This window comes from Cajanus cajan, chromosome 1 (assembly GCF_000230855.2).
Source record: "Cajanus cajan strain Asha chromosome 1, NIPB_CcT2T_4, whole genome shotgun sequence".
Taxonomy (NCBI): Eukaryota; Viridiplantae; Streptophyta; class Magnoliopsida; order Fabales; family Fabaceae; genus Cajanus; species Cajanus cajan.
In genome coordinates, this window is record NC_138517.1 from 26766242 (window position 1) to 26793539 (window position 27298).

Consider the following 27298-nt stretch of genomic DNA (forward strand, 5'->3'; position numbering starts at 1 on the left):
TTGGATGCTGTTAGATACAATAGTGAACCTACCATTCCTCGGTACATGGTGCTATCTACATCTGGTGAATCTTTGTCCAGACCAAGAGTAGATGATGGATGCATTGGAGTCTTCATTGGTTTTACATCTTCCATCTCATACTTTTTCAGCAACTCTTTCGTATATTTTGTTTGATGAATTTTGATCCCTTAGTCTGACTGGACGATTTAAAGTCCAGTCCTAAGAAGAACTTCAGTTCTCCCATTATGCTCATTTCAAATTCATCTTACATGAATTTGGAAAATTCTTGGCAGAGATTTTCGTTAGTAGCACCAAATATTATGTCATCTACATAGATTTGAACAATTATGAAATCATCTTTTAGTTCTTTTCTAAACAGAGTGTTGTCAATTTTTCCTCTTATGAAATTGTTCTATTTAAAAATGCATTTTTAACGTTTATTTGATATAATTTCATGCCACTACATGCAACAAAAGCAAGCAATATTTGAATTGCCTCTATCCTAGCAACTAGTGCAAAATTTTTGGTAAAGTCAATACCTTTTTGTTATTGTCGCTACCCGAAAATTTTTGATCTCGCAACCTATGGTTTAGACATCCTTTTAAAGATCTCATCAATTAAGGAATGTCCGGATGCCAGACTAATCCTTAATTAATAGTTTTTGAAAATAGGTTCATGGAGTCGCCACTAATGTTTTACTCAAAATATTGGAAAAAGAAAAGATTTTTAAAGGTCCAATAATGGCCTTGATAACTAAGATTGGGTTCGGGAGTCAGTTACATGTAGGGAAGGTATTAAGCGTCCCTACAACACCCTTAACCGGTACCCTATGATGAAATTAGCATTATAAACAATAATAATATAAATATTTAATCCCTTTTTTATTGATGACTATTTACATGCTTGAAATTTTAAATTAAACAATTGACTCTAAAATATCTACATGATTGCTTTTATTATAAAAATACTTATCAAAAATAAGAAATAAAAGACAGAGAAGAAGATTGATTGAAATATACCTCGTAGCAAGCTTTGTTAAATCTTTCGATATGAAAATTCTAGGTGCTTTGTGGAAACCTTTCACAATGCACAAATGCCTCACAAATCTCAAGAAATACAATAGGAGGGAGAGAGAGAAAAATTTCGAGCTCTAAAGAGTCTTGGACGAAATTTTGAGGCCTTGATAACTGTGCCCCAACTATATATTTATAGACGTCAAAAAGTTGCCAGAATGGCCTGTTTCAGATTCAGAACGGCCCATTCTAGATCTGTACGTTACGTGTTAATTTCTCCTCCTGGAACGGCCCGTTTTGAAACAAGAATGGTCTGTTCCAAAGTTGAGTTTACACATAAATGCTTATGCTAGAACAGCCCGTTCCAAACTACGATTTTAGGCCTTTCTTGTAACTTGGAATGGCTCGTTCCAAACTACAGTTTTAGGCTTTTTTTTTTTGGAAATTGGAACGACCAGTTCCAGTTTTGGAACAACCCGTTCCAAACTAGGGTTTTAGGCCCTTTTTGTACCTTGGAATGACCCGTTCCAGTTTTGGAACAACTCGTTCTAGGCTACTAAAACCAACTTATTTGGGCTTTATGCTTTCTGATGTCATATCATGTTGTTTCCATGCTTCAGGAGCTTCTTTCCTTCGATAATGGAAGTCCATTTCCTTTTTTGTATGCTCCCAGACGAAATTGAGTGTCTACAGCTACCCCTCTTTACTTGTCCTTTGGAATAGCTATGTGTTGCTTTTTCGAAGGCAAGTAAAGACGTAGACATTTTGTCCGGGTCTTCTCATTGTCTCTTTGGTGTTGGCGCTTCTACGTTTGTTTCCCTTGGATAGGTGTATTTTCTCGTATCCTCGTCTTTTAGAGCAGTTGAGTGTTAGTTGCGTACTCTATTAGATAACAAGGCTGAAAAACTGTACACCTGATCGTCAGTCTTCAAGTAGATGCTCCATTGTTTCTCTTGTGATAGTGCATTCTTTTATTCATAGCTTGTTGAAGAAGGAGTATTATTATGTCGACCTCTCCAGGCCAGTTGCCACTAGTGGAAAAAAGGCTTTTAAAATCGGTCATTTTCAAGTTTTAAAATCAATTCCGTTAAAAGAGCCGATTTTAAAAGTTATACTTTTAAAATAAGTTAAATAACCAATTTTAAAAGTAAACTTTTAAGATCGGTTATTTATAATCGATCTTAAAAGTGCTGGCTAAGAAAAAAAATTAAACTGAAACAGGTCGTTCCAAACCTAGAATGGGCCGTTCCAGATTGTGAAAATGACTAATTGAAGAACGTAAATCAAACGGCCCGTTCTCCTTCCAGTACGGGTCGTACTGCAAGTAGAACGGGGCGTTCTCCATGCAGTACGACACGTACTGAAAGAAGCACGAGCCATTCTCCATGCAGAACGGGTCGTTCTCCTTACAGAACGGGCCGTTCTCCTTGCAGAACGAGCCGTTCTAGATTCAAAATTTACCCAAAATGAACCTACAATGAAAATTGTTAGTCCCTTAGCCTCAATTAACTTAAGAGGGGGGTGAATTAAGTTTACTAAATTTCCTCTTATAAAAACTTTTCCAATTACTTCTTTATCAATTTATTTCCTTAGATAAATTTGAAGGAATGAATGATGATGCAAACTACACAATTATAATTAATAACAAGAAATTAAAAGTGTAGGGAAAGAAGAATTGCAAACTTGATTTTATACTAGTTCGACCAATCCTGCCTACATCCAGTCCTCAAGTCTCCCACTTGAGATTTCCACTACTCTTGTAAACCTTACAAGAATTGAATCCTCCCAACACCTTGGAACTCCCTTTCCTTGTGTTGAGATTCAAACACCAACAAGGAGAAAAACCATTTCTCCTATACAGATCCAATGATCAATTGAGTTTTTACAGAATGACTCTCTTTGAAGAGTACATATTACACTTTCATGATCTTGAAGAACTCTTTAGAGATTTTGCAAATGTCTTTGGCCAAGTAGTTTTTGTAAATGATTTTCACAATAGAGTTCGTCACCTTTCTCTGAAAAATTATAGGTATTTATAGACAATTGTTTCTTAAGTTATGTCTTTTCATGAAGAGTTGTAACTTTCTATAATTTTTCAAAAAATAGGCTCTGGTAATCGATTACAAGACTTGGTAATCGATTACAACGGTTAGAGTTCAAAATGATTGAAACGTATAATTTAAATTCAAATTTTGAAGTTTTATCTTCTGGTAATCGATTTCAAGGGTCTGGTAATCGATTACCAGAACACATTTTTGAAATTTCCTGTTTTGGTAATGGATTACAAGGTCTGGTAATGGATTACCAGAACATATTTTTTTTTTATTGTTTCAAAAACTTTTATGTAGAAAACTTCATCTCAATAATTTCTTTCACAAATCTCTTTTAAGAAATGATTTGAACTATTCTTTAAATCTTTTGTTAAGTCTTTTGAAAACATTTTTACTTACTTTCAAAAGATTTAAAACTTGTTTAAATTTAAAGAGATTAATTTGAGATTTTTGAAAACTTATTCTCAAGGCCAAGCATACTTGCAATTCCAAAAGATTCTTTTACATACTTAGCTAAGTTGACAAAACTTATCTATGTACCACTTGAGATCTTGTTCTTGCATCAACTTGCTTTAGCTCAACCTTGATTCTTCTTCAATGCTTTATAATCACTTTGGCATCATCAAAAAATTTGTGCATATTTTCTTCCACAAAAATAGAGACAAGAGAAGAGCGTGAGAAAATGAAAAGAGATACTAGAAGAGGAAAACAAAAATGAAAACGAAAACGAAATTTACCTCTTTAGAAAATGAGAGCGCGAGAGAGTAAAAAAAATGAATGGAGAGAAAGATTAAAGAGAATGAGATTGGAGGAAAATATAAACGGTTTCTGACGATACTTTTAAAATCGGTTATTTAAGAACCGATTTTGTATACTACATACAAAATCGGTTCTGAAATAACCAATTTTAAAAGTAGCACTTTTAAAATCGGTCATAAAATAATTGATCTTAAAAGTTATGTCTGATACAACTTTTAAGATTGGTTCTTTTGTAACCGATCTTAAAAGTGTTCATATTATTTACAAAATTGCCACCGCGTCACTTTTAAGATCAGTTATCTTGCAACCGATCTTAAAACTCTGATTTTAAATCCAATTTTTGCACTAGTGTGTTGAAGTTTTGAGTATTGTTGTACCGACCTCTCTAGGCCAGTTGCTGATGGTAAGTATTATTGTGTCAGCCTTTTGAGGCCAGTTACTGATAGTGAGTATTGTTGTGCCAGCCTCTCCAGGCCGGTTGCTAATGGTGAATATTGTTGTGCCGGCCTCTCCAGGCCGGTTACTGATGTTGTGAGTATTGTTATGCCAGCCTCTCTAGGTCACCTGCTGATGTTGTGAGTATTGTTGTGCCAGCCTCTCTAGGTCACCTGCTGATGTTGTGAGTATTGTTGTGCCAGCCTCTCCAGGATGCCAGCTAAAGTTGTGTATTATTATGCCTAACCACTCCAAGCTACCTGCTAAATGCTGAGTATTATTATGCCTGGCTTCTCTAGGCTGCCTACTGAATGCTGAGTATTATTATTCCTGACCTCTCTAGGCTGCTTGCCGAATGCTGAGTATTGTTATGCCTGGCCTCTCCAGGCTGCCTGTTGAATGCTGAGTATTGTTATGTTTGGCCTCTCCAGGCTTCCTGTTGAACGCTGAGTATTGTTATGCCTGGCCTCTCTAGGCTGCCTGCTGAATGTTGAGTATTGTTATGCCTGACCTCTCTAGGCTACCTGTTGAATGTTGAATATTGTTATGGCTGACCTCTCTAGGCTGCCCGCTGATGCTAAGTATTAGTATGGCTAGCCTCTCCAGGCTGCCTGCTGGTGATGATTCATTGCCCCTTTTCTTTGGGGAGGACGTCTGATGAAGACGAGGATTTCTGATAGGTGGTGGTGCCCTTGTGCTGATGGGCAAAAGAGTAGATGAGTGACAGAGATTCTAGTGCTGCCCCTGTCATGTGAGTATTGTGATGCCTCTCTAGGCATCTGTTGTGGAGTCCCTTCGGTTCGTTTATGACTAATTATTTATGCTTTCTTGATTGAAGATTCACTAGTACAGAATATACATTTTACGTCGGTCATTTTATGGCTTTTTACGTCAGAAAAACCTCTAACGTGGAAGCGGGAGACGTAAATTTACGTCGAACTCAAAAACCGACGTAAATTTACGTCAGATATGCCAAGGCCCGACGTAAAAAGTTGTAAAAAAATTTAAAAACAAAACGACTACAAGCAGAATGGGCCGTTCTGGTTGGAGAACAACCCATTGCCCAAGTAGAATGGCACCTTTTGCATGGAGAACGAGAACGGCCCGTTCTCCTAGCAAAATGGCCTGTTCTCCAAGTAGAACGACCCGTTCTCCTAGCAGAACGGCCCATTCTTCTAGCAGAACAGCCCGTTCTCCAAGAAGAACGACCCGTTCGGCTTGATAAAACCAGGAGTGGGTTCTCCAAACCCGGACTTGGCCACTTCCTTCTCTAGCTTCAAAAACCCATGACCAACGCAACCATCCGAAGAAGAAGAACATCATCACGCGAATCAACCTCTTCCCCAACCTTCCTAATCTCTAGAGGAGGTAGAACTTGTCAAGGCGGAGGGCGTTGATGCTGGACCACTTGCGGCGCATGGTGTGGAGGAAGGTGGATGAGGTCGTCGGGGAGGGCACTGACGATTTGAAGGGGAGGCGGAGGGATTTGAGGAGGAGGAGGTGTGGCCTCCATTGCACAACGCGGGAGAAGGAAATTTTTGAAATATGTAGCTACGTAAACCTTCCTTTAACGGGGTCCAAGGGGTTATTTATGTCGGCCCTAGTAAGGTCCGACGTAAATTTTAACATCTACGTCGGACACAATGCATAGCCGATGTAGATGTTAAAATTTACGTCGGACCCAAGGAGGTCCGACGTAAATAATTTACCTAAAATTACGAAACGTGCCACCGCATTTTTATTACGTCGGGTGTTTGTATGTCCGACGTAAAATAGGTGACGTAGTATCCTATTTTTCCACTAGTGATTGTTGATGCCATTAGTTTGGGCTGCTTTTGCCTTTTGTTGGGATGATATCAATCAGAACTTATGTTTCCCTTTTTGGCTTTTCTTGTTGAGATGCAAAAAGATGTTGAATGCTTATTTATGCATGATGGTAGTTATTGCATATTTTGAATAATTCCCCATTGATAAAGAAAGTTTTCTAAGTGTGTGACATGTTTTTTTTAAGATGCATGTGAGACACATTTTAGTTTCCCCCTTTTTTAGATGGTGACTTTTCTTTTCTCTTTCCCACGAATGGACTGCTTTGATTGATGTGCAACATTAGTCATATTCGTCGTTCGGTGTATTGAGTCATCTTGGGGCTCTTTTTTTCATTTTGTTTAGAAACCCTAATTTTTGTCTACGATGTATCCTAGCGAGTATTTTTTGCTCTTTTCATTTGCCATAATTTTTCCTAGGACACCCTTTATGGGTTTTCATCCCAACGGGTCATTTTCATTTTTTTGTTTCTCTTTTTTTGTACTTGTTTAAATTTTGACAACCATCAACAATATACGTCATTAAGATTGGACAAGACAGAAAGGAAAGAAAAAGATGATTTAGAATGAATGGTTAGTGGACGTAAGATGATTTAGAATGTATGGATAGTGGAGGTAGGATGATTTAGAATGAATGGGTAGTTGAGGTAGGTGAGTGTTTAACTTTTTTAAACAAACATTTCCTTGGATAATTATTATAATCATTCTCCTAATTATCTTGAACTACATATCTGAGTCTTAGGCAGAGTCTTCGTAGAATTTGGCCCCTTGTAGAAGTGTTCAAGCCGCCTTTTAGCTTTCAACTATGAGAATCATCACTTGCTATTTTTATCCTTTTTAGATCCCTAATTTTTGCCTAGGATGTGTCCTAGCAGGAACTTTCGATTTTTGTTTTTTATTTTTTATTTTTTGCCTAAGATGCCCTTTGCGGGTTTTCATCCTAGCAGTATTTTGCAAGTGATGATATTATTTTTTTGGCATAACACTTCTTTTCTTTGAAAAAATCTCCTGACATCCGCGTTTGGGAGGACCAACGTCTTTGATGATTAACACTACCCCCCCCCATCCCGTACACCAAGGAGAAAGATGTTGCCCCAGCCTACAGGTGTTGAGTGAGAGTTCTTTCATGGGCCAACATTTATGCTTCCTTTGTCGGCCAAATTGAGCGAAAGTTGTTTTTTTGCAAGATTCTTCTTATGCAATGAGAATCTTGTGTAAGAATCTTCTAATCACTTTCTTATTTTTGTGTGTTTCGAGGAGGTGATCTACTTATCTACCTTAGACTCAGATAATGCGTTGTAGATGTTCAAAGCTTTGATTAATTTTATTATCTTCGATCATGTTTGTTTTTTATTGTGATTGATTTTAGAATTTAATATATGGGAAGAGGGGGAAAAGAATAAACACAAGAGATTTATGGAAATGACGTATGTTATTGATGAATGTAAAAAAACAAGCCCTTATTGTGAGATCCCACAACCCTGGGCGAAAGTTGTGGGCAAAAAGAAAACAAAACTTAATGGAGGCCCTGCCCCAATGGCCTTTCAAAATTGCATTCCAAGGTCACTTCTTATCATGCTTGTGCAACGAGTATTTTTTGATGTTGGGTGTGTTGGTGTCAATGCAAATTTCAACCAACCGGCATCTCTAAGTCCTTGAACACGAAATTGTAGGGCCTTGCATCGCTCCACAGAGTGACCCAGAGAGTCAAAATGATAGTCACACCTTTCCTCAGGCTTGTACCAAGATGGGTAAGGAGGGTCCATCTTCTTCGTTGGAGGAAGTCGTACTAACATCGAGGCCTCCAAGAGTTGGGTTAGTAGCTCTGCATATGTGATGGGGATTTTGTCTACTACCTTGTCATCTTTAGGTTTTGCATGTGATGCAGCTCGACTCTTTGGAGCAAAGATGACAGCGTGGACCCCTTCTTCCCTCTTTTTTTCATAAATCCCTTTTGAAAGACCATTGTCCAACGGTGGGGGCTCTATGGTTTCATATCTGAATGGGATGTCTTGTATTAGGTGGGTCCCGATTGCATTTTTACCACCAAATTTGTGGTCCTCAATGGTTCTCAATCTTTCCTCTAGGGAACCTAGATAGCCTCTAATGTAGTCGATGTCGTGTTGCATTCTGGTCATGGTCTCAAACATCTTAGCCATTTGTTGTTTGAGCTGTATGAACTCCTTAAAAAGTACACAAATTCCTTCTTGTAAAACTTCCATGACTCTTCCACCCTAAGCGTTCGTGAGTATGGAGTGTTGAAAAGCCACCTTTGAGGGATAAGATAATTTCCTATTAAGCTTATTTAAATGATGATGCATGAAGGAGGTCTCTCAATAAAGACTTTGTAACCACTCCTTTGAACGTGAAATCATAGTGTCCCTTTTCGTAAATTTTTACGAAGTGACAAAAGTCACACTAATTAGAGTTCATTAGTCTTTGTGAGAAATCTCCTAGTGATCCTAGGAATGTATATGGTATGCATGTCCCTCCTTTTTAATCTCTCTTTTTATTTTATTTTTTTGATTTTTTTTGTTATTTTTTTGGAAAATGCATGATGCCCCCTTTTTAAAGAAGGGATGTATGCTTCTCACAGATCTTATTTTCACACTAGGTTTTCCCTCATGATAATGTATTTTAATTTTATGTTTTTCTTTACCTTAGGGGAACTATAAAAAACAAATGAATGGTTTGAATAAACAAAATGCAACAAACATATGCTCATATGAAGTAACCCACGAATAGTCACATTCAAATCCTTGGTCTGTGGTCCCTGTTAAGAAAAGTGCGTTGTATAGGATAGTTCTAATCTCACTAGTCTTAAGGCCCCCAAAGGTGCCCCAATTATAGGGACCTAGTATCGCTGTCACCGTCACGTGGCAAATTCTAAGGTTTGTCGCAGTATTTTGGGCTAGAGTAATTGGTTATCACCTTGAGTGTGATTTTCGACAAGGCTCGAAAGCTCCAAGGCCAAACTTGGGCCAGCCGTACGTCAACCACTCCCTATGTTTAATACCCTCATGCCCTCGGGTGTAGGGGAAACTATTGTGTGCAATGGTTTGTGAATAATTTTTTATTCAAACAGATGCAGAATTTAAACAGGCAAATAGATATTAAAGCTAAACAAATAAAGCAAACAAAGTAAAGGAAAAAAATATTTAAATTATTATTTTTATTTTATTAACTTCATCAATTAAATGGGCCTGACCCTGTTTAAACTTCCCCAGTGGAGTCGCCATCTGTCGCAACCAAAAAATTTCCGATCTCGCGACCTATGGTTTAGACATCCTTTTAAAGATCTCATCAATTAAAGAATGTCCAGACGCCAGACTAATCCTTAATTAATGGTTTTTGAAAATAGGTTCATGGAGTCGCCACCAATGTTTTACTCAAAACATTGGAAAAAGAAAAGGTTTTTAAAGGTCCAATAATGACCTTGATAACCAAAATTAGGTTTGGGAGTCGGTTACGTGTAGGGAAGGTATTAAGCACCCCTACAACGCCCTTAATTGGTACCCTATGATGAAGTTAGCATTATAAAAAATAATAATATAAATATTTAATCCCCTTTTATTGATGACTATTTACATGCATGAAATTTAAATTAAACAATTAACTCTAAAATATCTACATGATTGCTTTTATTATAACAATACTTATCAAAAATAAGAAATAAAAGAGAGAGAAGAAGATTGATTGAAATACCTTGTAGCAAGCTTTGTAAAACCTTTCGATATGGAAATTCTAGGTGCTTTGTGGCACCTTTCACACTACACAAATGCCTCACAAATCTCAAGAAATACAATAGGAGGGAGAGAGAGAAAAATTTTGAGCTCTAAGGAGTCGTGGACGAAATTTTGAGGCCCTGATAACTGTGCCCTAGCTGTCTATTTATAGAAGTTAAAACGTTGCCAGAATGGCTTGTTCCAGATTCAGAATAGCCCGTTCTGAAACCAGAACGGCCTGTTCGAAAGTTGAGTTTAAGACATAAATGCTTATGTTGGAACGACCCGTTCCAAACTACGGTTTTAGTCTTTTTTTGTAACTTGGAACAGGCCGTTCCAGTTTTGGGAACGGCCCGTTCCAAACTTAGGTTTTTGCCTTTTTTCTGGAAATTGGAACGGCCCGTTCCAGTTTTGGAACGAGCCATTCCAAACTAGGGTTTTAGGCCCTTTTTGTACCTTGGAACGGCCCGTTCCAGTTTTGGAACAAACCGTTCCAGGCTACTAAAACCAGCTTATTTGGGCTTTATGCTTTCTAATGTCATGTCCTGTTGTTTCCATGCTTCAAGAGCTTCTTTCCTTCGATAATGGAAGTCCATTTCCTTGTTTGTATACCCCTGGACGAAATTAGGTGTCTACAGTTGTGAGTACCCTTTTTCAACTAACTTATCTTTGCTCTTTACGACATTTCCTGATTCGTCCAGTTTTTTTCTGTACACCCATTTTGTACCAATGATCATTTTATCCTTTGGTACTGGAACAAGTTTCCAGACACCATTTTTTTGGAATTGGTTAAGTTCTTCTTGCATGGCTTAAACCCAGCTCTTGTCTGACAAAGCTTTGTCTATGGTTCTTGGTTTAATATGGGATAGTAGTGCAATATGTGCCTGTGTTTTGAATGAGCTCCTAGTCCTGATTGCATCCTTTACTTCACCAATGATCTGCTATTGTGGGTGATGAGTTTTCATTTTCCAGTTTTGATTGATTGGTTCTCTTCCCTCTCTTTCACCTTGTTGAACTATAGTTTCTTCAGACTCAGGCTTCTTCGTCTGGTCTTTATTCACCTGCATGTTCTCAAAGAAATTTCCTAGCTCTGATATTTCTTTATCAGGCTTGTTTTCATCAAACTTTACGTGAATAACTTCCTTAACAGTTCTGGTTCTATTGTTGAAGACTCTATAGGCTCTTGACCTTTCAGAATATCCAAATAGAATACCCTTGTCGATTTTTGAGTCAAATTTACCTAAATTATCTTTAGTGTTTAAAATGAAGCATTTGCATCCAAATGGATGAAATTACGAAATATTGGGTGCTCGTCCCTTCCATAATTCATAGGGAGTTTTCTTCAAAATAGGCCTAATATATATTCTGTTTTGAATGTAGTAGGAGGTATTAACTGCTTCTGCCCAAAAGTGTTTGGGGGTTGAAAAATCATTTAATAAAGTTCTGACCGTTTCTTGTAATGATTGATTCTTTCTCTCTATAACTCCATTTTGTTGTAGAGTTCTAGGTGTTGAAAAATTATGTTTAATTCCATTTTCTTCACAAAAATCTTGAAACTGCTCATTTTCAAACTCTCCCCCATGATCACTTCTTATGGATGCAATTGATATTCCTTTTTTGTTTTGAACCCTTTTACATAATATATAAAATACCTTGAAGGACTCATCCTTGTGGGTTATGAACAATACCCATGTCCATCTAGTGTAGTCATCAACAATGTCTAATCCATATCGTTTACCACTGATAGATGCAGTCCTGGTGGGACCAAATAGATCTATGTGGAGCAGTTCAAAGGGTCTTGAGGTGGAAACATGATTTTTACTTTTGAATGAACTCTTAACTTGTTTCCCCTTTTGACATGCTTCACATAAACTATGCGTCTGGTAGACAAGACTTGGTAGACCTCTTACAAGGTTATGCTTTTTCAGCTTTGAGATTAATCTCAAGCTTGCATGACCAAGCTTCTTGTGCCAGAGCCACTAGTTTTCATGAGACTAGAATCAACATTTTGATGTTCTAGCTCATTAAGCATTATTTTATATAAGTTTTTACATCTGTTAGCCGTAAATAATATGGATGAATCAGTTTGACTAATAGTACATTTATTTTAGTTGAAGGATACTTCATAACCACTATCACACAATTGGCTTATGCTAAGCAAGTTATGTGTTAATCCTTTAACATATAAGACATTATCAATGGAAATAGAGGAGTTGATACATATTTTTACCTATCCCCATGATTTGTCCTTTCTGCCCTACGCCGAATGTGACTTGGCCTCTTTTCTTGAATTTGAGGTCTAGGAACATAGACCTTTCGCCCGTCATATGTCACGAGCAGCCACTGTCCAGGTACCATGACTGGACACTTCTTTTCTTTGTTGAATAGATCTGCGACAAGTATTATTTCAATCTTTCGTACCCAAATGGATTTGGGTCCATGAGTGTTAGTGTTTGAGGTTTTGGAATACCTCTTCTTGTGTATGTGACTGCACTTAGACGTAGAATGTCCATGCTTCTCAAGTAGAACATGCAGGTGTACTTGATTTATTTTCAGATTTAGGCTCAACATATCTTATTCCTGATTTATCATTATTGTTTCTAAAGTATTTTAAAATCTGTTCAAGATTTTTAGTTCCTGGGGTGAACTTTGATAAATCTGATTTTAGTAAATCAATCTCTTTGTTAAGCATGTTTACTTCTGAAGTTGTATTACATTTTTCAAAACCTTTTTCTGACTTTTTCAATAATTTTGCATTTTCATCCTTAAGTAAAAGTTTTTCTTCAAGTAATTCAGAAATCCTTTTCTTCTGTTCTTTATATGTTGTAGAAATTTTTGCTGAATCAGACAGAAGTTGATTATATGCATGCTGAAGAGATTTAAAGTCAAGTTTACTGATCTTTTCATCATCAGATTCCGATGATGAGTCTGTATCTACCATGCGATATATATTTGCTTCTTCATCATCTTCAAATGATGGCGTGTCTAGATCTTCCCAGGTGGTCATCATGGCCTTCTTCTTTTTTTGGAAGGTCAGCTTTTTCTTTTCTTTCTCCTTCTCTTTCTCCAATTATGGGCATTATATTTTGTAATGTCCTAGTTTCTTGCATTCAAAGCATATTGGTTGTGCCTTATCTCTTGGAGTTCTGTTGAAATTTCTCCATCGTGACCCTCATCATAGAGTGGATCCTTCTTGATAAGAAGGATATCTCCTCATCTGAATCACATGTTTCTTCACCATTGATGAAGATTTTCGCAATCTCACCACTTGGCAAGTGAACCAAGTTTTGAAGTAGTATTCAAATATCGTCCTCAGGGATTTGAGTGTTTAGTAATTCTTGCTTTAATGATTTAAAAGAGAATGTTGTTATAATTGCAAATAAGTGAAGATAGGGTAAAGCAACACAATAAAATAAAAGTAGTAAAGACAATGGTTAAGAAACAAGGATTGGTTCAGAAGTACTTGCTAACTCGTAGATCTTCTTAAAATAAATGCGACTCTAATTTCATTATTTCCACGTTCATTTAGTAATCCAACAAGATTCCTCAAGGTTGAATCCTAAAGTCATTAATCTCAAAACATGATTCCTCTATGTTTTGAGTTTAACACTCCGCATTAAGAACAATGACTTGAACAATGTGACTAACCAAATCAAGTCTATTCCTAGAACAAGAAATGATTAGGTGCAAGATTCAGTTCGGGTTTTCGAAAATGTTTTCCAACTGGATTCAAAAACCAAATATTCATACAATGGGTGATCAAGCTGATATAAGCATTAAGAGAAGAATCAAGCACAAATAATGAGATCAAAATGCATATATTTAAGAAGAAGAAGAGTTAGTAGTTACATCCAACCAATCCTAATGAGTTTAGCCACACATGGCCATTACAGGATCAAAGAGTGAAAAGAAGGGATTACAAAGTAAAGGATGAAGAAATGGAGTTGATCTTCGTTCCCAAAGGAGTTGATCTTCGTTCCCAAAGGATTCAGCTTCCAAATCTTTGTTCTACCTTCGTTCTTCCTTCTTCACGTCCCTTAATCTGTTTTCTTCTCTCTTGTTTCGTGATCCCCTATTTTTTCCTCCTTTTTCCCTTTTATATGAGCTTTAAAACAGGGGTAAAAAGGGACTTTCCCTCTCACGGCTGAAGCTGTAGATCCACAACTATAGTTATGGAGAGTCCTTTAGAGTGAAGAAATCTCCAACGTTGCAGCTGTGGTTTCACAGCTATAGTTGTGGCAACTCCTTCAAGCTTAAGGAACCTCCAACGCTGTAGCGGTGAAGCCACAGCTATGGCTGTGAATCTCTGGAGTTTTTGCTGGGTCCTAGGTGCTTCCATGGCTTGATTTGTGAGTCCACAGCTTTAGCTTCAACTCTCTAGAGCTTCAAATTGCATTTCAGATTTCCTCAGCTATAGCTACAGATCCACAGTTATAGCTCCAACTTTCTGGATTTCTAATTCCTTCCCAGACTTCCACAACTCGAGCTCTAGATCCACAGCTATGGCTATGGATCTCTGCCTTGCCAAAAATCCTGCAAAAATAAGGAAATTCCTTAATATTTTGCTACTACTCCTCTACTCTTATAGTATAACTTGATTCTTTAAATTAAGGGGGTAAAATAACATATATTATCTACAATTACCCAAAAAGAGTTTGGTAGGGTGAAGGGTTGGTATTTGGGAGAGGTTTAAGGTTATTTGAAGCTTAAGGCTCAAACAGGTTTTAAAGGATGGATTCAATTATGGCCAGCTGTTCGGCTCTAGGCTTAAGAAGATTTCAATTATGCACAATAGAATGCCTTGATCCTGTCCAAAACTTTCTCACAAGAACAATCATTAAAGACTCAACCAATGCAAACACATACGCTATGATGATGGCTCTCTGTAGACCCCTAAAATTGTCCGGGTCGGAAATAAGACTCGAAGATTCTCAAAGACCGAAGGAAAGTCAGCCGGAAGGACTCCTGGAAGACCCTGGAAGACCCTAGGATGATTATTCGTAGGTTTAGAAGTCTTAGAGTAGCTTAAAATAAGGATGTGGGAGGATTGAAGCTCAATACGGCCTCCTAGAAGTTCAGTACGGCCGTACTGAACAATTTGAACTACAATACGGCCGTACTGAAACCAATACGGCTGTACTGAAGTTTTTGAACTTCAGTACGGCCGTACTGAATTCAATACGGCCGTACTGTAGTTCAAAACTTCAGTACGGGCCGTATTGATGTCAGAGGCCGTACTGCGCCTCACTCCTATATATAGGACGTCATTTGGACGTCATTCGACACTTTTTCCAGATCTTTGGACCCTCTTGCTGAGTATTCTGGGGTTTTTGAGCAGTGTTCTGCCCTAGAAGTCTCTCCGAGAGCCGATCCGACAAAGTTCTTGAGTTCTGAGCATTTAGCTTGAGGATTCGAACTAGTCGAAGGGAAATCTTTTGATTTCCATAGTAAAAATTTACCTTTAAGGAAGGAGCGAGCGAGCGTGTAGTGGGAAGGAGCGCCAAAAAGCCTCCTAATTCTTCGAATATATAAAAGCACGCTTCAAAGGTTTCCTTTCCAAATCCCTTCTTTTACCGCTTTCCTTTATTGCTTTTTGAGTGTTGCATTGCATGTTTAAAGCTTTCATAATGTAGATAGTTTATTTACAATCGTTTCTAATAAATAGGGGTAGTTTAGTAATTTTACACTATTATTTATGAAATAATCCATCATAGGGAACCCGAAAGGGGCGTTGTGAGGTGCTAACACCTTCCTCGCACGTAACCGACTCCCTTACCCAACTCTGGTTGTAATGACCGAAGTTGATTTATAAAAATCAATTGCCTTATACCTTTTTCCAATGTTTTGAGTAAAACATTGGTGGCGACTCCAAGAACCCTTCTATTTGCGAAAATCACTAATCCATGGAGGGTCCCGCTTGGGATTAACATGGATTGGTGACTCATTTAATAAAATTGTTAGTTCGATGAGGTCTCAGTTTGAGAATAAGTCGTTCTAACAATCCATCATTTTTCAAAACTAAAAAGAGAGAGACCATCGTCGCGAATGCCAATGTCCATTTCGGCGGGTGGCGACAGATGGCGACTCCACTGGGGAAGCCTCGAGAGTCAGTCCCATTTAGTGATGGATTTTTTTCTAAAATGATAGTTTAAAATTACTTCATTACCCCTCGCTTGTATAATAACATGTTTTACCTATTTGGCTTTAAATAACTGTTTAATGTTTAAATTTCCGCAATTGTTTGAAATATAAACTGCACACAAACCTTTGCACACAACAGTTCCCTCTATACCCGGGGGCATGAGTGGAAAGCCATAGGGAGTGGTTGTCAGTACGGCCGGTTGTCGAATGGGTCTATAGGTGCCCGTAGACCGTTGTCGGAAAGCATCACTCAAGGTAATAACCATGAACTCGAGTCCGACAGTGCGTTGGAACTTTCCATCGACTTACGACGAGAGGAATTGGGTCCCTATAATGGGGGCCTTGGGGGCCTTAGACCGGTGAGAACAGTTAGAACCTCCTTGAATATGCACTTGTCTGCAGGATACCCCTACCTCGTGATTCGCTCGTGACTGTTCGTGGATGAGTGAATTGTTTGTGCATTGTTTATGTGACATTGTTTGAGCATACATTGCATTCTTTAAACATACAACGTTCCCTTTTAAAATAAGAATAAATAGGAATAAGAATCTTCCATTACATGGTGTTAACATCTACCTTCATCACATTCATATAGGTAGTTTCCCTTTTCACCCGAAAAATACAAAAAAAAAAAGATGAAATACCCAAAGAAAAATAAGGAAAAAATGTATATTTATCCAAACCAAGCAATATCATGCATCATCTTAGGAACATCCCGAAAACATGATAATGCTTAGTCGAATAAACACAATGCATGCATATTCAACGCCATCATCTCATATCATGCATTTTTATCGTAGATCATGGAGGGATCTAGGGAGATGCAAGGGCAGTTGAAGAAAGTGGATTTCTTATTATACCGTGCCGAGAGGTTGGACCACCTCTGTTCTTTGATGCCACACGAGGCTCGTGTTGAATTCGAGAAATCTTATGGACGAGTCCTCGATTTGATAAAGATATGTGTGGATCCAGCTTTTCTGAGAGCATTGGTTCACTTCTGGAGTCTCGATCTGCATTGCTTCGAGTTCCCCCAGTTTGACTTAGTTCCTACTCTCGAGGAGTACGAGCTCATGCTACGATGGCCCAAATCAGCAGGGGTCTATATCTTTCATGGCAATCATGTGGCCGTGGAGAGGGTCGCTACTCAAGTCAAACTATCATCACGATCATCTGCCTTAGTGGGGAACGGCAGTATCAAAGGTTGGAAGCTCACTATGATTGAGGATCATCTTTCTTCCTTAGCTGGTGAGGGAGATTGGTTAGCTTTCAACAAGACTCTAGCATTAGCCGTGTTTGGGACGATCCTATTCCCCTTTCACGCTAACACAGTGGACCATGCTGCTATGGACGCTTTCTTCGCATGGGACGTGCACATGAAGAGTCCCATGCCTGCCATTCTTGCCGACACCTTGCTTTCTGTCCACTTATATCAGCAGAAGCAAGGGAAGATTATCCGATGCTGCACCTCCTTGTTATATGCGTGGGGCATCACACACTTCTATGCCTCTAGTCACATGGGGACTTTGCCCGATCCGTTGAGGAGCTTTTCGAAAATCCCCGTGCGCCGCCGCTATGCTTCCGAATGGAAGGAGGAGATGGAACAGTGGAGCATTGAGCACTTCACATGGGTTTGTCCTTGGTTCCGTCCGAGCAACATATTGATGAGATGCGGCAACTATCCAAGCATACCTTTGATGGGCCTCAGAGGTTGCATAGCCTACTCACCTAGATTGGCTATGAGGCAACTTATGAGGACTCAGATTATTCCTACCAAAGAGGAGCTTGGAGGATTGAGTTTCTCCTTTGATTCCGAGCATCAGAGGGACATGCATGCTGTCATTAGAGCGTGGGAGAGACCAATCTACGAAGGAGATCGAGAGCTTGGAAAGCCTCGGGTATCCGTCTCCACCGACTATGAGGTTTGGAGGAGCGAGAGGGGGGTGCCCCAACCATCCACCTCTTGCGCAACCGCAGTCACAAGGAGGGTGCTGCAAGAACAAGTCGATGCCTTGACCAAGAAGCTGGAAATCATGGGAGCTCAGATGAGAGTTCTTGAAGAGAAAAACGAAGAATCCAGTTTCACCATTGACGGTCTACAAAGGCAATGCAAGAAAAAAGACCATGAGATAGAGCGGCTCAAGGACGAGTGTGCTAACCTTAATGAGAAGGCTATTCGGGCATCCAAAATGCCAAAGGTCGAACCGAATAGTCAACTCCAAAATGACGATGCAAAGATAGCACACCTTGAAGCCGAGTACGCAAGGCAGGCATAGTTGATCAAGGACATGCAAGATGATCTACTCTTGACTCGATCCGATGCGCAGCAATGGTGGGAAGTTGTTCAACAAAAAACCGCAAGCCTTTCCAATTTCCGCAAAAAGGAAAGGGAAGGATTAGCACAGATGGCTAAGCTCCGAGAGGAGAAGGATCGAGCCGAAGATGAGCTTAATGAACTGCAAGCCATGATCAACTACCACACTCAAAAGGCGAAGGACGCTCAGAAGACTAGTGATGATATGAGCCAAGCAGTCCATACGCAAGTCGAAGCAATGGCACGCCATGTAGAGGACGCCGAAGATGAATGGAGAAGAAACATGAACCCGCCTGTGGGTTTCTATCGGCTTTTCTCATTTTGTAAAAAATTGCTTCAAAGCATTGTATAATAAGTTGTACACTTTCTTTGATTAATAAATCGAATTTTTGAGATCTATGAAATCTTTCAATTGCCTTTGCATTTCATAGTCATTCATTTGCATATATCTCTCCTAGTAATTTATTAATAACCTTAATAAAAAGAAAGAATTAATCGATGCGTATGTTTAGAATGGATCGCACGCCGTTCGTTATTAAATATAAGCCAACAACCGCGCCAAACGAACGCACATCAACTCCGTTGTTGGTAATCAAGACGAATAAAGGGGAAGGTCCAACGCCGTTAAGAATCACTGCTCCAAGACCCTTTCCCTACGAATCAAATAAGGCTGTGCCATGGATATACGACATCCATTCTTCTGCCGACAACGATATTTCTAACATCGCTGGACTTGGGGGCATGACTAGGAGTGGCAGGATCTACACTCCCGAAGATCTTCATGATAAAACTCCCAAGAATAAAGGAAAAGAAAAAGAAAAAGAAAAAAACGAGGAAGATAAAGAATCCGAGGGGGAGACTGACGAGCTGTTAAAGTATATTCGACAGAGCGAGTACTCCATCGTGGATCAACTTCATAGGACGCCAGCAAAGATTACGCTGTTGTCGTTGATCCTAAGCTCCGAACCGCATCGGCAAGCTCTGTTGAAAGTCTTGAACGAGGCATACGTGTCACATACTATCTCCCAAGACAAGTTTGAGGGGATTGTTAGTCACATTACGGTTAATAATCACCTCACTTTCACCGATGAAGAAATCCCCGCTGAGGGATCGAATCATAACAAGCCCTTGCACATCTCTGTAAAGTGCAAGGAATATCACATCGCTAAAGTCTTGGTGGATAACGAATCTTCCTTGAATGTGATGCCAAAAAGAACGTTCGATCAAATGGCAATCAAGGGAATCCAAATGCGCCCGAGCAACATGATCGTCCAAGCTTTCGACGGTTCTAAAAGAGAAGTTGTGGGAGAAATCAATCTTCCAATCCAAATTGGACCCACCATCTTCAACGTCGAATTTCAAGTGATGGACATTACTCCCGCATACAGCTGTCTCCTCGGCCGACCTTGGATTCATGATGCGAAAGTTGTTCCCTCTACGCTCCACCAGAAAGTCAAATTCATAGTGGGTGACAAGCTGGTGACCGTACAAGCTGAAGATGACATACTCATCAGCAAGCCATCTGCCATACCTTATGTGGATGCAGCAGAGGAAGCTCTAGAGACCGCCTTCCAAGCATTGGAGATTGCCAATGTCGAAACGTTTCCCCGAGAAATGAGAAAGGTAGCCTACATGCTCACCAAGAACGGATACTTGCCTGGACAAGGACTTGGCAAGGATTCCCAAGGAATTTCCGAGCTACCCATTATTAAAGATAATCTGGGGAAACAAGGGTTAGGATACGACCCTAATAAAGATCAAAGGACGAAGAGGAACCAAGATCCTTCTCAACGTTCTTTAAGCCAAATCTTTAGGAAGGCCGGTTCACAAGCGTCAAGGCCGGTCGTCATCATCAAGTGCTCTTCTCCTTCCGATAGGGATGTATAGGCCTGATGACTATTAGAGATCACTCCTCGGGGACAGCCCGACCCCCGAGCCTCGATAGGGCACATGTTTCCACTATAATTATAATAAAATCGTTCTTTATTATTTCTTATTGCTTCTTTTCTTGCTTGCAATAAATTTCTAGACCACATTATTTTAACCCTGTTTGAATAAACATGAATGAGGTTAAAATAGTCTTAATAATAATAAACCCGCATCATTTTTATGTGGAAGTGTGTGACAACTTGGACCACATCTCCTTGGCCTCGATAAGTGCCATCATGGATAAAAGAGAAATCTTAAAAACAAGAAAAGCTCGGCAGGAAACCCAAAAAGGGGGCTACGCAAAAATAAGAGCAAAAAGCCTGCTAGGAATCCCACGAAAGGGTGACCTAGGCAAAAATTAGGGTTGCAAAAAATAAACAAAAACAAAGGTCCGCTAAAACGCCACAAAGGGGTGTTTCAGGCAAAAATAAGGACAAACAAAAAAGCAAAATAAATCCATGATGGTACCATGAACTGAATTCAAAAGAAAGGTTCAAGGGAAACTATCTAAGTTGTCAACACACAACGCTAATAACAAGACTTGCTTAACTTCATAAATGTTTAATCAAACAAGCCTAAACACATAAGCCTACCTTGGCCAGCCATTCTTACAAAAACCATTTTCAAAACAAAAATAATCCCTTCTAAAACACAAACTCTCAAACAAAAATATCTTTCCCTTCTTCTCTCTTGTCCCAAATGATTTTAGAATAATCTAGTGGAAACACGGAGATATAGTGATCAATAGGAAGGTTGACACGTCTTCTAAAGGAAGGGAAGGATCACTTGGTTGATGACACCAATACTCGATATAACACGCATCATTCCTCGGTTACAGAAATCGGCAGCGCACAGCCCGTCTAGAGGAATGGCTAAAATCCAAACAGAAACGCATCGGTTAATTCTTTTGAAAAAATGAATCAAATAGAATTAGGTGCATCATACCGCATACATGCATACAGATGATAGGTGTAATGGAAGATCACTTATTCTCTATTTACTAAAAAAAAAAAAAAAAAAAAAAAACTTCAGAAAAAATAACAATACGCCCGTACTAGGATCAATACGCCCGTATTGATACTAGGGTTATGGGCAACCCTTCAGTTCAATACGGGCGTATTGAACTGAGTACGCCCGTATTGACTCCAACGGACACACCAATACGGGCGTATTGAATCCAATACGGCCCGTATTGGTCTCCCATGTTGTACAATAACGGCCAAGTCAGTACGGCCGTATTGAATTCAATACGGGCCGTACTGACCCATTTTTTCCTATAAATACACCCCTTCCCCCTCTCATTCTGCACAGCTTTCTTCTCCCTCTGCATATTTTGTCTGTGAGTGTGTCTGAGATCCCCCTAAATCTGAGAAATGGCCGAGTCATCAAGAAAGAGACAGAGGGTCCCCGCGCAACTCGAAATGACCGCGCGGCATCAAGAGAGGCTGGAGTTCCTAGAGTCGTTCGTCTTCCAGCCGTCAAGGGTGCTTGACTTCAACATCCTCCGGGCAATGGAATGGGAGGATGAGATCAGAGGCTACATTGCCGCCATAGGTTGGGGGTTCCTCCTTAATCCCTACCCTAAGATCTATCCAACTGCGACGAAGGAGTTTCTGGCTACCGTCGGCGTCACAGAGTCGACGAATAGCTATGGCGCGACGGTCTACTCGGTGGACTTTTGGATGAAGGGAGGATACCGCTCCCTGACGTTGGATGAGTTCAACGTCCAGGCTGGCTTCTTTCTGCGAGCCGATCAGCTGGCGTATCGGGATGCCGTCTGTGAGTGCCCCGATAACCTGACCCCGACCGAGATGTGGAGAGAGCTCACGGGTCAGTTGGACTACCATGCTGGAGTAAAGGGTACTCGGCTCCCGACTACGCTCCGGATCTGCCACAAGCTGATCACTGGCTCAATCCATGCCAGATTGAAGAGTCCCGAGTCAGTGACGCGGCAGGATTTGCTGGCTCTCTACTGCATGGCTACCGGACAGAGGGCCAACCCCGGATTCTTCTATCTCGAGCATATAAAGAATCTGGGGGCAAGAGAGGGTAGCGACGCTCGGCGAGGATACATTATGGCCTCCACGCTCCTTTCACCACTCGCCGAGTCTTGGGGATGTACTGATGGCGTAGATGCGGGGGAGTTGGCGCCCAAGCCCATCAATGCTGCCACCCTACTCAACATAAAGATCATTGCCAAGGTAGGGAGGCAATATGTACGCGCAACCGCCCACGACACCTTCGACGAGCTCTTCGAGAACATCGAGCTCCCGGGTGATGTGGACCCGCAGCCAGAGGCCGGCACCTCGCAGCAGGACAGGGCCTATTTTGACGCTCGTTTCGATGCGTTGCAGCAGAGCATTGACGCTCGATTCGACACGGCGCAACATAGCATAGACGCCCTGAGACAGGATTTTGACAGCCTGTCAGTCTGGTTGCATCGTCGCTTCCCAGACCCTCCACAGGATCCGCCGGCAGAGGAGTGAAGACCGGCTGTTTTTCTTGCTTTTTGTTTATCGGGCTGTGCCCCTCTCTTTATCAATCATTGTATAAATTTCATTCTATTTAATAAATGAAATTTTCCATTTTTGAGTCTAAATTCTTTAGCACTTTAATCAACAAAAAAAGCAAAAATACAGAAAAAGCCAAAATCAACAAAAAAGGCAAAAATACAGAAAAAGCCAAAAATCGACAAAAAAGGCAAAATACAGAAAATCCAACAAATTATACAGAATAACTGAACCTGGAGAGGCTTGCCGAAATAATACTCCCCAAAGACTTCTCAGCTCACACTCTTGGGCCAAATCCCCAGTAAGAGCTATCAGAGCAAGATCAGCAAAATTCCCCACGGAAGCATGATCAAACAAAATATCCAAGTCAAAGGACTTAGACTTCCTCAGAGGAAGATAGCTTTCCAACTCGAGTGACGAGTGAAGCTAAGCCTGAAGAGGCTTTCTAAATAATACTCTGGGATACATAAGACCCTCAATCCCCATTCGCCTACTCAGAGGCACTCCTTCAAAACGAGAAAATCCAAAAAGATTAATAACCATTCCCCAAGCGAAATTCGGCATTCAGCCAAAACACCGAACGTCAAAGATAATCCGCCTAACAGAAGAGGCCAATCAAGATCAATACGACAGAATCTCCTAGCGGATAACAGCCTACGTAGAGGCAATAAAATCAGAAAATCAAAAAGAGTCACCCGAATAAGGATAACCGGGATACTCCACCAACGTCGAAAGGACGTCAGCCAATCATAAGGCATCGCTCACCTCAGAAGGAGCATCTTTGTGTCTACACCCCCAAGGAATCAGAAATTCCCCAATGGGCACCAACTACGCAATGGAAAGTTGGGACACAAAAACCTATGAGTAACTGCACATCCCTTAGACGGATCCCTGCGTTATCCAGCCCTCAGCGGCACTAAAATCAAAAAAACAACCGTCGAAGCAGCATCGTGGACTGTGGAGACAAAATCATCTCAAATCCCTGGAGAGGGCAAACTCACGCTACCAAAGTGACCAGAAGCACGGAGGTATGCATCCCTGGAGAGGGCAAACTCACGCTACCAAAGTGACCAGAAGCACCGAGGTATGCATCCCTGGAGAGGGCAAACCCACGCTACCGAAGTGACCAGAAGCACAGAGGTATGCAGCTTCCGGCTCGAGCGACGAGCGAAGCTAAGCCTGGAGAGGCGATACTCACGCTACCCCGTCGTCAGAAACACGGAGGTATGTAGCTTCCGGCTCGAGCAACGAGCAAAGCTAAGCCTGGAGAGGCGGTACTCACGCTACCGAGGTTGTCGGAAACACCGAGGTATGCACGAGCCTGGAGAGGCGACGACTAATACTCAGCCTGGAGAGGCGGTACTCAGCTACCCCGTCGTCAGAAACGCGGAGGGATGCAGCTTCCAGCTCGAGCGACGAGTGAAGTTAAGCCTGGAGAGGCAGTACTCAGCTACCGAGGTTGTCAGAAACACCGAGGTATGCACGAGCCTGGAGAGGCGACGACTAATACTCAACCTGGAGAGGCTACTCAACAATTTTCCACCAGAAGACACTACAAGTCGGAAGGATGGCTCATTCCCCGGACAATCGGGTCAACTCCTTTACTTGTCAATCGATACACCAAAAGGCCGTTTGACTAAGTAAAGGGGGGGCAGCTGTAGACCCCTAAAATTGTCCGAGTCGGAAATAAGACTCGAAGATTCTCAAAGACCGAAGGAAAGTCAGCCGGAAGGACTCCTGGAAGACCCTGGAAGACCCTGGAAGACCCTAGGATGATTATTCGTAGGTTTAGAAGTCTTAGAGTAGCTTAAAATAAGGATATGGGAGGATTGAAGCTCAATACGACCTCCTAGAAGTTCAGTACGGCCGTACTGAACAATTTGAACTACAATACGGCCGTACTGTAGTTCAAAACTTCAGTACGGGCCGTATTGATGTCAGAGGCCGTACTGCGCCTCACTCCTATATATAGGACGTCATTTGGACGTCATTCGACACTTTTTCCAGATCTTTGGACCCTCTTGCTGAGTATTCTGGGGTTTTTGAGCAGTGTTCTGCCCTAGAAGTCTCTCCGAGAGCCGATCCGACAAAGTTCTTGAGTTCTGAGCATTTAGCTTGAGGATTCGAACTAGTCGAAGGGAAATCTTTTGATTTCCATAGTAAAAATTTACCTTTAAGGAAGGAGCGAGCGAGCGTGTAGTGGGAAGGAGCGCCAAAAAGCCTCCTAATTCTTCGAATATATAAAAGCACGCTTCAAAGGTTTCCTTTCCAAATCCCTTCTTTTACCGCTTTCCTTTATTGCTTTTTGAGTGTTGCATTGCATGTTTAAAGCTTTCATAATGTAGATAGTTTATTTACAATCGTTTCTAATAAATAGGGGTAGTTTAGTAATTTTACACTATTATTTATGAAATAATCCATCATAGGGAACCCGAAAGGGGCGTTGTGAGGTGCTAACACCTTCCTCGCACGTAACCGACTCCCTTACCCAACTCTGGTTGTAATGACCGAAGTTGATTTATAAAAATCAATTGCCTTATACCTTTTTCCAATGTTTTGAGTAAAACATTGGTGGCGACTCCAAGAACCCTTCTATTTGCGAAAATCACTAATCCATGGAGGGTCCCGCTTGGGATTAACATGGATTGGTGACTCATTTAATAAAATTGTTAGTTCGATGAGGTCTCAGTTTGAGAATAAGTCGTTCTAACAATCCATCATTTTTCAAAACTAAAAAGAGAGAGACCACCGTCGCGAATGCCAATGTCCGTTTCGGCGGGTGGCGACACTCTCAAAGTATAAGTGTATATGATAGATGCACTATTTAGTTTCTCTCACTCACCAGCTTGGCTAAATGTTCAATTACTGATCTTTCATGCCATGCTAATCAGATATCTCACAACTTCATGATCAAACAAATTGGATGGGTACAACCTCAAAGCAAGTCTCAAAACAACCATTTCAAGGTGAATCAAAAGATGTGTTTTCACTTTTTGTTGATCTAAAAGCCATCTCATTTACTACCTCTCAAGAATGATTTTCAATTTTTTCCAATATATATATATATATATATATATATATATATATATATATATATATATTTACAATTTTTTTTCTCAAAAAGTATATATGTTTATTTCAAACATTATAAGATTATACCACAGAATAAAAGTTGAGTTCATCCAAGGACATCAAAAGTATTTTTTAAGCTTATTACTTCTAGAAAATAAAAATATTTTTTTTCTTCTAAAATATAACACTACTATTTATGCTAAATAAACTAATATATGCACTAATTATTTAATAAAAAAACTCATGAAACACACAAATATGAAAATATTCACACTTGAACTTGCTTACTATAATTTTAAAGACAATATATTAACATCTCTAAGTAGTTTATTTAAAAATAAATATTATTTATTTAAAATAATTGTTAAGATCGAAAATATTAATTTCAGAAGGTTTAAATATATTTTAGTCCCTATAAGATGGGTGATTTTGATTTTGGTCTTTGTAAATTTTTTTCTTTATTTTTCATCCTTGTAAGATTTATAAAGATTGTTTCATACTTGTAAAATGAGTAAAATATTTTTCTTTGATTTTCATCCCTCTAAAATATAAATTCACTAGTTTGATTATTTTAAGGTAGATAAATAATATTTATTTTAAAAAACTAAAAAAAATTAGTGTTAAATATCAATACGATAATAGTACGAAATTGTTGTAGGTGACACATAAGATAATTATTTATTTATTTTTAAATAAAAAGTACCTAAAAATGATTACATAAAAATAAGAATTAAAAATAAGAATTCCAATTTTAGAAAATGAAAATAAGAATTAAAAATAAGAATTAAAAATAAAATTAAAAATAAGAAATTAAAAATAAGAATTAAAAATAAGAAATTTTCGACGGATTTTCGATGGAAATATAAATCCGTCAGAAATTTTTGACTGAAATATCCAATGGAAACTTTTTGTCGAAAATTTGCGTTTTTCTTGTAGTGGAAGCAGTTTGTCAATGTGATCAAAATTATCATAAGTTCTACCTAGAAAATAGAGTTCATTTACTATAGTTTGGATAGACTCCTTCTCTTCCATTTCAAAGAGTTCATGCTTACGAGCCAACAAGCTTAGCTTGTTGCATTTTACCTCCAGGGATCCCTTATAGGTTAGAGCTAGGGTATCCCACATCTGCTTGGCACTCTTGAAGTTGTGTACTTTGGTGTACTCTTCCTCAGACAGAGTACACATGAGTGCATTTCGGGCTTTGGAGTTGAGCACGAATCTTTGTTTTTGTTCTTCATTCCATTGTGCTTTAGGTATCTCCCTACCAACCTCGTCAAGAGGAATGTAGTCTCCTTGTTCTACGAGATCCCACATGTCTATATGACATGCGTCAAAAAATGCGATCATTCTTTGTTTCCAGTAGTCGCACTTTATTCCTCTAAAGAGAGGCGGGCGATTCACAGCCTATACTTCATTTTCCATCGATTGTTATGTACCCTTTCAGTATTAGATGCTCAACCCAAGGGGCCAAGCTCTGATACCAATTGAAGTTAGCGGAAAAACACAAAGAATGGGGGTTGAATGTGTGT

At 39.8% G+C, this 27298-nt stretch overlaps 1 protein-coding gene across 1 annotated transcript; it reads right to left on the bottom strand.

The window, feature by feature from the left end:
• Nucleotides 1-14223: 14223 nt before the first annotated feature.
• Nucleotides 14224-27083, bottom strand: LOC145954040 (uncharacterized). The gene is made up of 2 exons (XM_083067714.1): nt 26750-27083; nt 14224-14339 (listed from the first exon to the last, which is right to left on the bottom strand). Exons 1-2 carry the CDS (start codon nt 27081-27083, stop codon nt 14224-14226), a joined length of 450 nt encoding a protein of 149 aa, XP_082923840.1.
• Between the last annotated feature and the right edge of the window lie 215 nt (nt 27084-27298).

What these genes read in the sequence shown, in the direction of transcription:
- LOC145954040 (XM_083067714.1), bottom strand. Translation starts at nt 27,083, where the DNA reads ATGTGGGATCTCGTAGAACAAGGAGACTACATTCCTCTTGACGAGGTT. An exon ending in AAATGAACTCTATTTTCTAG is followed by an intron (nt 14,340 to 26,749) that starts GTAGAACTTATG and finishes TTATTTTTGCAG; the next exon opens with GATTTTTGGCAAGGCAGAGA.